This window comes from Achroia grisella, unplaced genomic scaffold (assembly GCF_030625045.1).
Source record: "Achroia grisella isolate CSIRO2021 unplaced genomic scaffold, CSIRO_AGI_Agris_v1 utg512, whole genome shotgun sequence".
Taxonomy (NCBI): Eukaryota; Metazoa; Arthropoda; class Insecta; order Lepidoptera; family Pyralidae; genus Achroia; species Achroia grisella.
In genome coordinates, this window is record NW_026712906.1 from 3,762,635 (window position 1) to 3,773,884 (window position 11,250).

The window sequence follows — 11,250 nt, forward strand, 5'->3', positions numbered from 1 at the left end:
CTCGCCCCGCCTTCGCACAGATGTACATGCATCATATATATAAACCTTCCTCTTGAATCACTCTATCTATTTTTAAGAAACCGCTTCAAAATCCGCGTAGTTTTAAAGATTTAAGCATACATAGGGACGGACAGACAGCGACAGTGACTTTATTTTATACTATGTAATGATGTAAAAAGCGCGCATTGGAAATTGACACATATTTTAACTTAACTAAGGTCTACATTTAAACTACAGGTCTCTGAACTACAATCTGATCGAGGAAGTGCCAGCTTATGCATTCAAATACGCTGAAATATCCAAACTGTAAGTTTTTTTTATAATATTCACAGGATAAGTAATGGTAAATGGTACACCAAGCAAAAAATATTTATGCTAGTAACGGATATATCCTTTACTGATAGATCAATTTCCGACCGTTATTTAATGTATACCCCTATTGCAACGTGTTTCGCTTTAAACAAGAGAACTGCTTAATATATAAAATAAAAAGAATTGCTCGATTCCCGCATAAATATGTAATAAGTGTGATACATATACAAATTGATGTAGAAATAATACTTAGTTTTTAGAACTTATTACACGAGCTCGAGATAGTAGGCCACTAAGTAGATCAGATGGTTATAAAAATAAAATAGAAAATTTTATAATATATTTTAGTCATCATATTTTTTTTTAAGTTTTTTAATTTTAGGTTCTTAGTTGTACAATTAGGTTATGTAAATACTAGTAATAAATATTGTTTTACTATTAATATGTAAAAAAAATAGAAAATAAACATAAAATATACATATATTCAAAATTATATACTTTTAGACGTTTATAAAAATCTATTTATTTTGCAGAAGCTTCAGAGGGAACACCAAGTTACGTAAATTGGACGACAAGGCATTCTCTGGGAACCTGTTACTGCGTCAGTTGTAAGTTTTAAGCATTTCTTTTTTTTATCTATACATATAAATAAAGTGTCTGTTCGTAATATTGAAATAACCGTAATAAACCAAACAAACATTTTTTACAATTTTTGTCTGTCTGTTTGTTCCGGCTAATCTCTAAATTGGCTGGACCGATTTTGACGGGACTTTTTTTGGCAGGTAGCTGATGTAATAAGGGTTAACTTAGGCTTAACTTTTATTTTAGAAAAATAAAGTTAAATTCAACGCGGAAAAAGTCGCGGGAACAGCTAGTATTAATTAAAAGTTAGTAGTAGTAGTTGTTAGTGTTAGTATCAAAGATTAGATAATAGTAGTAGGTAATTATTAGTTTGAAATCGTGTTAAGGTTAAGTTATGAAAAAAAATTTGCATTTTTTTTATTTTGTTATTCCAGAGACCTCAGTAACACAGCGATCACCAGCCTCCCAACGGACGGACTGCAGAAATTGCAAATACTCAGAATAGAGAAGACGCCCACTTTGAAGTATATCCCATCCATTTACGAGTTTCAGGTTTGTGAATTCACTGCATGAAAAGTCACGTATATATAACGTGATCATATATTTTTCGACTCAAAACGGGACATCGGATTATTAGGTCAATTAACAAATATTACAATCAAATATACAATTACAATCAAAGAAAAAAATTATTTTTTTAAATTATCTATTCAGAAAAAGTTAGCTTAAAAATTACGAATTATTATATTTAATAATTAAACATTTTGCGTAGTGTAAAATATTAAGCATATATAGGGACCGACAGACAGCGACAGTATCTTTGTTTTATACTATGTAATGATTCGGATTCAATTATAAGCAGACATTTCTCATTGACAGCACTTGGAGAAAGCATACCTGACGCATCATTTCCACTGCTGTGCTTTCGCGTTCCCCGAGAGGCACGACCCCGCTAGGCACAAGACTTACGAGACGCAAATCGCTCTGATGGCAAAAGTGAGTTCTAATATGTAATATTATGTTATTATGAATGTGGATGGATGTAAAGGGAGGGAACGCCCTAAGAAAAGATGGATGGATTGTGTGAAAGATGATATGAATAAAAGAAGAGTATGTTTAGATATGACGACAGATAGAGAGCAGTGGAAGAGAATGACATACTGCGCCGACCCCAATAATGGGATAAAGGCAAGGCAATGATGATGATGTTATCTGTGGTTTTAATAATCTTTTATCGGGGAATTTTAAATCTTTAATTGGGGAGAGGGCACTAGTTTGTTTGTTATAGGGACTTTTAAGATGCCCCGTCTGTTTACTTACATCTTTTAAACAATACCTATATGCGACGGATTTTAATGCAGTTTTCAGTGATAGATAAATCGGAGAATTTTAAATCTTTAAATGGGGAGAAGTTTGTTGGAGGGCACAAGTTTGTTTGTAATAGGTACTTTTAAGTGACTTAGGTCTTTTAAACTACGCAACGGATTTTAATACAGTATTCAGTGATAGATAAATCGGGGAATTTTAAATCATTAATACATAAATAAAATTAGATCTTTAACAAACTTGTGCCCTCTCACAAGTTTGTTTGTAATAAATACTTTTAAGTGACTTAGGTCTTTTAAACTACGCAACGGATTTTAATACAGTATTCAGTGATAGATAAATCGGGGAATTTTAAATCATTAATACATAAATAAAATTAGATCTTTAACAAACTTGTGCCCTCTCACAAGTTTGTTTGTAATAAATACTTTTAAGTGGCTTAGGTCTTTTAAACTACGCAACGGATTTTAATGCAGTATTCAGTGATAGATAAATCGGGGAATTTAAAATCATTTATTTATTTATTTATATACTCTTTATTGCACCAGGAAAAATTACATTAATAGAGTAATTAAAATAAAAGGGTACAAAAGGCGACCTTATCGCTTATGCAATCTCTTCCAGGCAACCTTTGGGTAGAGGAGAAAAAACAAAAGGTGGGAGGTGGCACTAGAATAGGAGAGAAAAAAAAACATAATAATAATAATGACAAATGAATAAATAAATCATTAATAAATAAATTAAATTAGATCTTTAACAAACTTGTGCCCTCTCATAAGTTTGTTAGTAATAGATACTTTTAAGTCGCTCCCAACTGTTCGCTTAGATGTTTTAAACTATATTTATGTGCAACGGATTTTAATGCAGTTTTCAGTAATAGATAAATTAATTCAAGAGGAATGTTTATATGTACAGTATATGTACATTTGTGCGAAGCCGAGGCGGACAACTAGTTGTACAATAAAACTTAAAGATAAAATAAATTAGAACGGTGGTGAACTTCCTTAAGAGGGATTTCTTCCGTTCCTTCAGTTTCCGTTTTAGTAATAGGCACAAATGTCCACATAACTAATATATTGTGGAGAGGAAGTTAAAAATATATATTAGCATTAATTTTTTTAAATTTATGATGCTTATATGTCGGGGTGGTAATCAATAGATCGCGATATAATAGCTCTCAATTTTCTAATTTACACCGTATTTTACAAGCCGGTATATATGTATATCTACAATTGAAGCTATTATATTATATTATACCTTATACCTACATATATACAAGGTCATTTGTAAGAGACTACTTTACAAAATAAGCCAGTCATTTGTTGGTCATATATATGCAGTGTTATTTTTGTACTTACATTTTCAGTGCCCAATAAAGTTTTATTATTATTATTAAATAAACTCGTGAGTAGATTATATACAACTTTAGAAGAAATTGTTTTAGCAATGTCAAGGCGCCGAGCAGATCACAATCTCAAGAAGAAGAAGGTCGTTGCAACCCATCAGGTCTGTTCAGTTGAATGAAAACAGCAATGAAGCTCTAGAGTAAGTATTTTTTAGATCACGGTGCCAACCGGTGCTTCGAATTTTAACTATTTTAAGAATTGTGCCATAAAGAGTCATGTTTCTTGTCCATTCTTTTTGTCTAAATTTGCATTTCAGTAGATGTTCAAAGATTAAATCTATTATGTACTCTGGTGCGGGTGACAGTTGCCTGTGTTTGTAGACTAGAAGGTTCTGGCTGAGTGCAATTTAAGTTACTACAGTAATTTATAATTATTATTGTACTAATATTGGCAATAAATGGATTTATTATTATTATTATTATCACTATCGCCTCACTCTCTCAGCTTCTGCTGGTTTTTTTCCACACGATTATTATTATTATTATAAATATTAATATATTACGAATGTGGTACAGCTGAAATACTTAATCATAATTTGTAAACCGCGGTGACTTTCAAGAGTGAAACGAAACGATACTGAAACTGTCAACCGCACCATGTTACAGTGCACATGGTATAAAGATTATTTCTATTTGTCTATTCACAAAGCATAGATATGGAAGAGATAGAAGAGAAGTTTTAAGAAGAATTGTAAAAATTGAATTTAATTGTTTTTGTAAATAGCATAAGCATTTGTCTATTTATAAAATCAGTTAACCATTATCAATATTTTTTTTTAATACTTTAATTTCTTTTAAAAGTTTAGGGCTAATATAATAAATTTATGATAGAAATATTCTGGTATTGAATATTGATTTCTTTTAAATAAAAAGTTTGCGTCACACCATTCTTCCGGAAACGGATTACTAACGTAACCTCAGAAATGATGGCCAATTTCTATGAAATTATCTCTCACTGTATCTGATATTTGGTAGACCTTAAATTAGGAAAGATTTCGTTCCGATAAGTGACTGTCAATAATTTATTGGGTTATTAGTAACAAGGAATCGTACCCATAAAACAAGTTCTGCTTAGCTTGGGGCTAGATGGCGAGTGAGTTGAGAGAGCACCTACAAAAACCTACGTTTTACAGGCCAACAGATGAAGATATGTCAGCATCAACGTCGGGCGAAGTGTTTAGCACCTTCGATGAGGACGACCAGGCGTACTCCGACAGCAATGAGGAGTTCATGGAGAATTTCCACGAGTTGGTCAACAGTAACCTGACCAATGGGTACGAGGCTAAATGTGGAAACTTAAGTTTGAGGTTCGCTTACCTTATAATTCTACATGTGAAAACAATTTGAATGTGTATATATTTATTTAAATCGATTGTTTTGTAAGATGTAATACTGTATTATTTTCTTAATAAATACGAGTAAATACATTTGAAATTTGGGGTACCAGATTTCCTAAGACTATATGCCCAAGAGTAGCGAATTATACGTATATAAAGGCACACACAACAATAAAAAAAACAAAAGAGATTAAGTATGTTATTGTCAAATTTGTCAGGATTAAACTGATTAAAGTAATTGTTGTCATTTGTAAGTATTCATTTTTAAAAAACTCATAAATTAAGAATCGGAAGAAATCGTAGGGCTCTTGGAATAGGTTGCTATAGGCTATAGGCTCCGCTCTAACCTTATTAAGTTGTATTTTATATTTACTAATGTTATATACTATTATATCTATACTATACTATTCTATATCTATATATCTATCTATCACTATACTATCTATATCTATACATATAAATAAAATTGAGTTGGAGTGTCTTCTTCTTCTTGTTTGTAATATCGAAATAATCGTTTTTTACTACATGCATATGAATATAAGAACAGTACATCATGTAATAAGGAGTAACTTATTGGCCACTTTTATTTTAGAAAAATTCTCTAATAACCTTTTTTGTGTTAAATAGTAACAGTTAATTTTTGTAGCTAAAGAACAGCAGATAATGAAAAAATGAGAAGGACCAGATTTTTATTCTCTACAACTTTTATTAAAAAATATTTTTTTATTATTACATAAAAAATAAATAAAATGTTTTTAATAAAAGTTGTATAGAATAAAAATCTGGTCTGGTTTATTATAACATTATTTCATATTTCTTACCGTTATCGAGTGATTTTGAAAAAAAATCAATTTTCAACCCTTTCCGTCCCGTCAACTTAAATCAAAAATTTATGCTTGAATATTATCATTCACGTATTGCGCCAAAACTGAAAAAAAGTCCGGTAAAACTAAAATTTTACTGTTTAATTTAAAATTTTAGTGGACTAATATTGATACTTGCGATAAAGGATTCATATCATGCAAGGCGGTTGGCGACATTATGCTTGGCTTAAACAATTTCTTGATTCCCAAAGAGCGAGTGTTATAGTACCTATATATGTATATATAATTATTTTATTACTTCTATTAAAATATATAAAAAGCACCGTACGTATCACTACGAGTATCTTTATTACTTTTTATCTTTTATTACTTTCTCTATTTGTATTTTTTAAAGGCTATTACGAAGTATAAAGTTTTGTGTATTATTTTCTTATATACAGTTTCTTTCTTACATGTTATTCTTTTATATTTGTATAATATATATGTTTAATATTTATATTTCTTAACTTATAATTTACTAGCTGTGCTTGCCTTTCACCTATGTTAATTTTCAATATAAAATATAGACCATGTGTTATTCTGATGCATAAACAATATTACTGTAAAGTTTCACTAAAATCCGTTCAGTAGTTTTTGCGTGTAAGAGTAACAAACATCCATCTATCCATACTCACAAACTTTCGCGTTTATAATATTATTAAGATGTACGGTCGTACTGTAGCTCCATATTCATGTTAGACTAGCACATTAAGAGCCTTCTCCTTCTCGGATGTTGGTTGATGAAAAAAAATCGATTCTTACATTATCATAAGTGTACTGACATACATATTTAACCCATGTTAATTTTCAATACATCAATTTCAATATAAAATATAGCCTATGTGTTATTCTGTTGCATAAACTATATTACTGTAAAGTTTCACTAAAATCCGTTCAGTAGTTTTTGCGTGTAAGAGTAACAAACATCCATCTATCCATACTCACAAACTTTCGCGTTTATAATATTATTAAGATGTACGGTCGTACTGTAGCTCCATATTCATGTTAGACTAGCGCATTAAGAGCCTTCTCCTTCTCGGATGTTGGTTGATGAAAAAAAATCGATTCTTACATTATCATAAGTGTACTGACATACATATATTGTTGCAGTCGTCGCGAAGTGGAGTGCACGCCGCTACCCGACGCTTTAAATCCTTGCGAAGACGTAATGGGCTGGACTTGGTTACGCGCCTCCGTGTGGCTGGTGGTCACTGCAGCCGTGGTGGGCAACATAGCTGTACTCCTGGTTCTACTCACGAACCACACTGAGCTGACCGTCCCCAGGTTCCTCATGTGCCATCTCGCTTTCTCCGATCTGTGCACCGGCATCTACCTCTTCATGTTAGCCGTCGTCGATCTTAGATCTTACGGGGAATTCTTCAACTACGCTTACAATTGGCAATACGGTGTTGGCTGCAAGATTGCCGGTTTCTTATCAGTATTATCAGGCCAGTTATCAGTATTCACATTAACTATAGTGACTTTAGAACGCTGGTTCGCGATAACCTACGCTATATATCTGGAGAGACGAATCTCATTGAGTGCAGCATCCAAAATAATGATAGGAGGGTGGATGTTCTCCATTCTTATGGCTGGGCTGCCTCTAGCTGGTGTCTCGGACTATTCATCAACCTCCATATGCCTTCCAGTCGAAAGTAAGGACATCGGGGACGCTGTGTATCAGGGATCTTTGTTCATGACCAACGCTATAGCTTGGGTGACAATAGTGATATGTTACGTGCAAATATACAGATCTTTGGGAGGTGGGGGGGAGAAGTATGGAGGGAGAGGATCAGCAGCGGCAGCAGAGCGGAAAATAGCAAACAAAATGGCGTTGCTAATCGGAACGGACCTGCTTTGTTGGGCTCCAGTGGCGTTTTTCGGCGTCACCGCTCTAGCCGGGGTGCCGTTAGTGGACGTGAGCCACGGGAAAGTGTTATTAGTGTTTTTTTATCCATTAAACGCTTGTGCGAATCCGTTCTTGTACGCGATTCTCACGAAACAGTATCGTAGAGACTTTATGACGCTTGTGGCGAGGACTGGAAAGTGCAATTGGTTGGTAGACAGGTACAAGTTGGCTGCGACGCCGCCTCCTACCGCTCAGACGAACCCCTCAGCACCAGCGCTGCTCCCGCTGGTAGACTATCAGAGAACTCAGTCTCAAATTAGCAAAGGCAACGGGGATATTGCAATTTAATTTTATATTGTAGGTTTACGACATTATTATTAGAATTATACAACTATTTATTATATTTTTGTTTTATTGCCCATGTGTTTAGGTATATTTTTATAGCATAGGGGACAAACGAGCTTGCGGCTCACCTGATGGTAAGTGATAACCGCCATCCATGAGCAACCGCAACACCAGGGAAATCGCAAGTGCTTTGCCGACCTTTTAAGAAGGAATAAGCTCTTTTCTTGAAGATTTCAAAATCGTATCGGTTCGGAAACACCGTTGCTGGAAGGTGATTCCACAATATTCTTGTGCATTGCAAAATATTTCTAGAAAATCGCATGGTAAAGGACCGTTACCGCCTGATGATCAGAATGGTATTTTAATTGAAGTTTATGTATATAATTGTATAATAATATAATCCAATTATAATTTCCAAATCGTATACACTTTGTAATGTTCACATTGACCTATGGGTACATACTATCTGACTATGGATAAGCATGAAAAACGTCTCTAGACGAAGAGCAGACGAGCAAAATATTAAAACTATTAAGAGATATCGTATATATTTTATTTATATATAAATTCACATTTGAATCAAAACATTATGACGGTTTCGATGGTCTAGCGTTTATGGTGCTAAACCTCACCGCTTTTCCTCCGATGGTTGCGGATTCCATTCCACGCACGGTGCAAACATTTGTATTCATGAGTATGAGTATCAGTATGGGTATTTTCTAGGTATATGTATGTATTTACAAAAGAAATGAATCTATATATTCATATCAGTTGTCAGGTACATATAACACAAGCTCTGTTTAGCTTGGGACTAGATGGCGCTGTGTGAATGAATTGTTTATTATTATTAATCAATTTCAAAATCCGTCAACTCAAAAATAACTGACTATTTTCATCTAAATTGTTTAAAACACCACTATCAATATATTCAATAAGTAACTTATCTCCTTCAAGCAAAATTTCCTTTTGCATCAAATGTCCAATTTCTGTATCCATTTTCAAAGGACTTACGCAGTAACTGTCTAACTGCCTGAATAATCTTAGCTTTGTGTTACCCATTTTGTTATTATCATTCTTAATATTACATGAATCACAAATACTGTCAATTGCGCGACCTAAACTCCATTTAGTACTTATAAAGAGAGGTACGGTGTCTTTTAAATCGGGATCTAAAGACACTGATTCAATATTACTTAAATTTTCAGCATCCTGGATTATGTTAACTGCTTTCGGATCCATACTCTTGGGTTTTGCCACAGCAAAATAAACTCTATCTGAAACCGGTACGGTTTTAGGTCCAGTGGCCTTTTGTTTTATTCTCATCAGATGTATTTTTGATGCCGTCTTCACTTTTGCTGAAGATTGGAGGGCCTTTCGGATGTTTTCTGTTATCTGTAAATATACAAATAATATAAGATACAGGATATAATGTATTTACCACTAGCTGTTTCCGGTGACTTCCGGTGATTAAATTAAACCGTTTTTTTTAAGTAAATTTTTTTAAATAAAAGTTACTCCATCATGATTCCCGAGACTTCCATCCCCAGATAGCTAATGTTACAAAGAGTAGTACTGTACTGTACAAGTAGTACTTATAACTTGTATTATAGAATTTTTATTTTTTTTAATAAAATAAGTTATATTGTTTGAGAATGCGAGTAACAGCTAAATTCTGGCTAAATACCTTTTCTTGTAAATGTTTATTGGCTTCTGCAAACTGCCTTCTTGGAGCTTCAAATTGTTCTACTTTTATTGCCATTGTCTCATCATCTATTTCAGGGCATGTACTGCAAATGTAATAATACAATTAAATATATAAATAGTAAGGTTACACACTATATATTACATGACAACTACCCGAGTGGGCTATTCAGGCTGTTGTCACATTTATATCTTTTATGTAATTCAGGGTCATAGGTATAGCTATACTTAAAAATATGAATCCTCTGGGTGTTGGTTATATGATGTATTTACAAAAAAATATATAAGTATTTATATCAGTTGTTTAGTACCCATAACACAGGCTTTATTTACCTTGAGAGTAGCTGGCGCTGTGTGAATTGTTATGAATGTCACCACAGATATTACAACCACTACCCCTTACTAACAGGTGATAATAGTAAACTATTGGCCATTCCAATTACATAAATTGAACTGGAGCCTGTTTTAGGTTAATGTTTTTGTATTTCTGATTCCTGCGACACAAGCCTTGAGCTTAGTGCAGGGATTGCTGTTAAATGTCTTGTCTACAACCATTAATGTAATGTGTACAAATAAATAAATAAATAAAATAAAAATAAAAACAGACGGCATGACATCTCATATTCTGGAATGGTAACTCATATATGGCAACACAGGCATTTTTTTCTCATGAATGTTAATGGAATGGTGTTCTCGCCCACTCTAACGGTTTACAATAGTAGGGCACCAGTAGAGGATGATGAGTATGAGGTAAGGTTAGTTAGCCCATCGTGGTTTCCAGGGGAACCATGTGGAGGTGAACTAGATAAAATACATTACTAGTTATGTGATTTACAGTCCACTTTACTAACAATCCCGTTCCCAGTGCTACACAGGATGTGATGTCTATAGTGCAGTTTACTATAGGCGACATTTTCCCGCTGGCCAAACAAGGTCATCTGAAGATGGGCCATCAGTTTTGGCATACTAATAATGTAAACAAAATTGTCTTACTCTAATAAATAATACTTACGGATGAAACCTGTGTTCAATACAATAATGTTTATTGCATTTCAAACATTTCATTTCATGCAAATTTCCTTTTCTGCAGCCCTTTTCTGAACATTTGAATATTTGGTCATCGCTTTTTAAATTAACAGTTTTAGGTTCTGGCGCCAATTCGCAAGATTTAGACAGACAATGAGTGTTGAAATGTTCTCGGCAGAATACCTTACCACATTTACACTGCAGCGGCAGGAAATCAGTCTGATTGCAGTTGGAGTACTGGCAGTGTTCACCAAGAGTTGGAAATTCCATTTTAGTAATATTATTAGTCAAATATTTTAAATGTATATATTAATAAATCACATATAGCATTCTCCTCGCGGATCTGAAAAACCGAATTATGCAATCTCAATAGTAACTGATATATAATATTATATTTAATAGATTTATTACATACTTAAGTTTAAATTACATTACTTTTTGTTTTTGCTTCTGACAGCAGTACTGAGTCAGTATTTCTGACTAGAGGTGTAAATCGTCAGTAAT

The 11,250-nt window shown here is 33.4% G+C and overlaps 2 protein-coding genes across 2 annotated transcripts in view; one reads left to right on the forward strand and one right to left on the reverse strand.

Moving 5' to 3' along the window:
* The window catches only part of LOC131846681 (lutropin-choriogonadotropic hormone receptor-like), a 44,084-nt gene extending 36,048 nt beyond the window's left edge, over positions 1-8,036 (forward strand). Inside the window, exons 7-13 of the mRNA XM_059196023.1 lie at positions 238-306; positions 846-920; positions 1,329-1,446; positions 1,774-1,890; positions 3,665-3,765; positions 4,759-4,932; positions 6,936-8,036. Coding sequence (XP_059052006.1) covers positions 238-306; positions 846-920; positions 1,329-1,446; positions 1,774-1,890; positions 3,665-3,765; positions 4,759-4,932; positions 6,936-8,022 — 1,741 coding nt within the window. The 3' untranslated portion in view covers positions 8,023-8,036. The remainder of the gene's footprint in view (positions 1-237; positions 307-845; positions 921-1,328; positions 1,447-1,773; positions 1,891-3,664; positions 3,766-4,758; positions 4,933-6,935) is intronic.
* Positions 8,037-8,654: 618 nt separating this feature from the next.
* Positions 8,655-11,116, reverse strand: LOC131846811 (AN1-type zinc finger protein 1-like). Its single transcript, XM_059196218.1, has 3 exons — positions 10,733-11,116; positions 9,704-9,806; positions 8,655-9,411 (listed from the first exon to the last, which is right to left on the reverse strand). The coding sequence occupies exons 1-3, from the start codon at positions 11,014-11,016 to the stop codon at positions 8,887-8,889; spliced, it is 912 nt and encodes a 303-aa protein (XP_059052201.1). The 5' UTR covers positions 11,017-11,116; the 3' UTR covers positions 8,655-8,886.
* Positions 11,117-11,250: the final 134 nt, after the last annotated feature.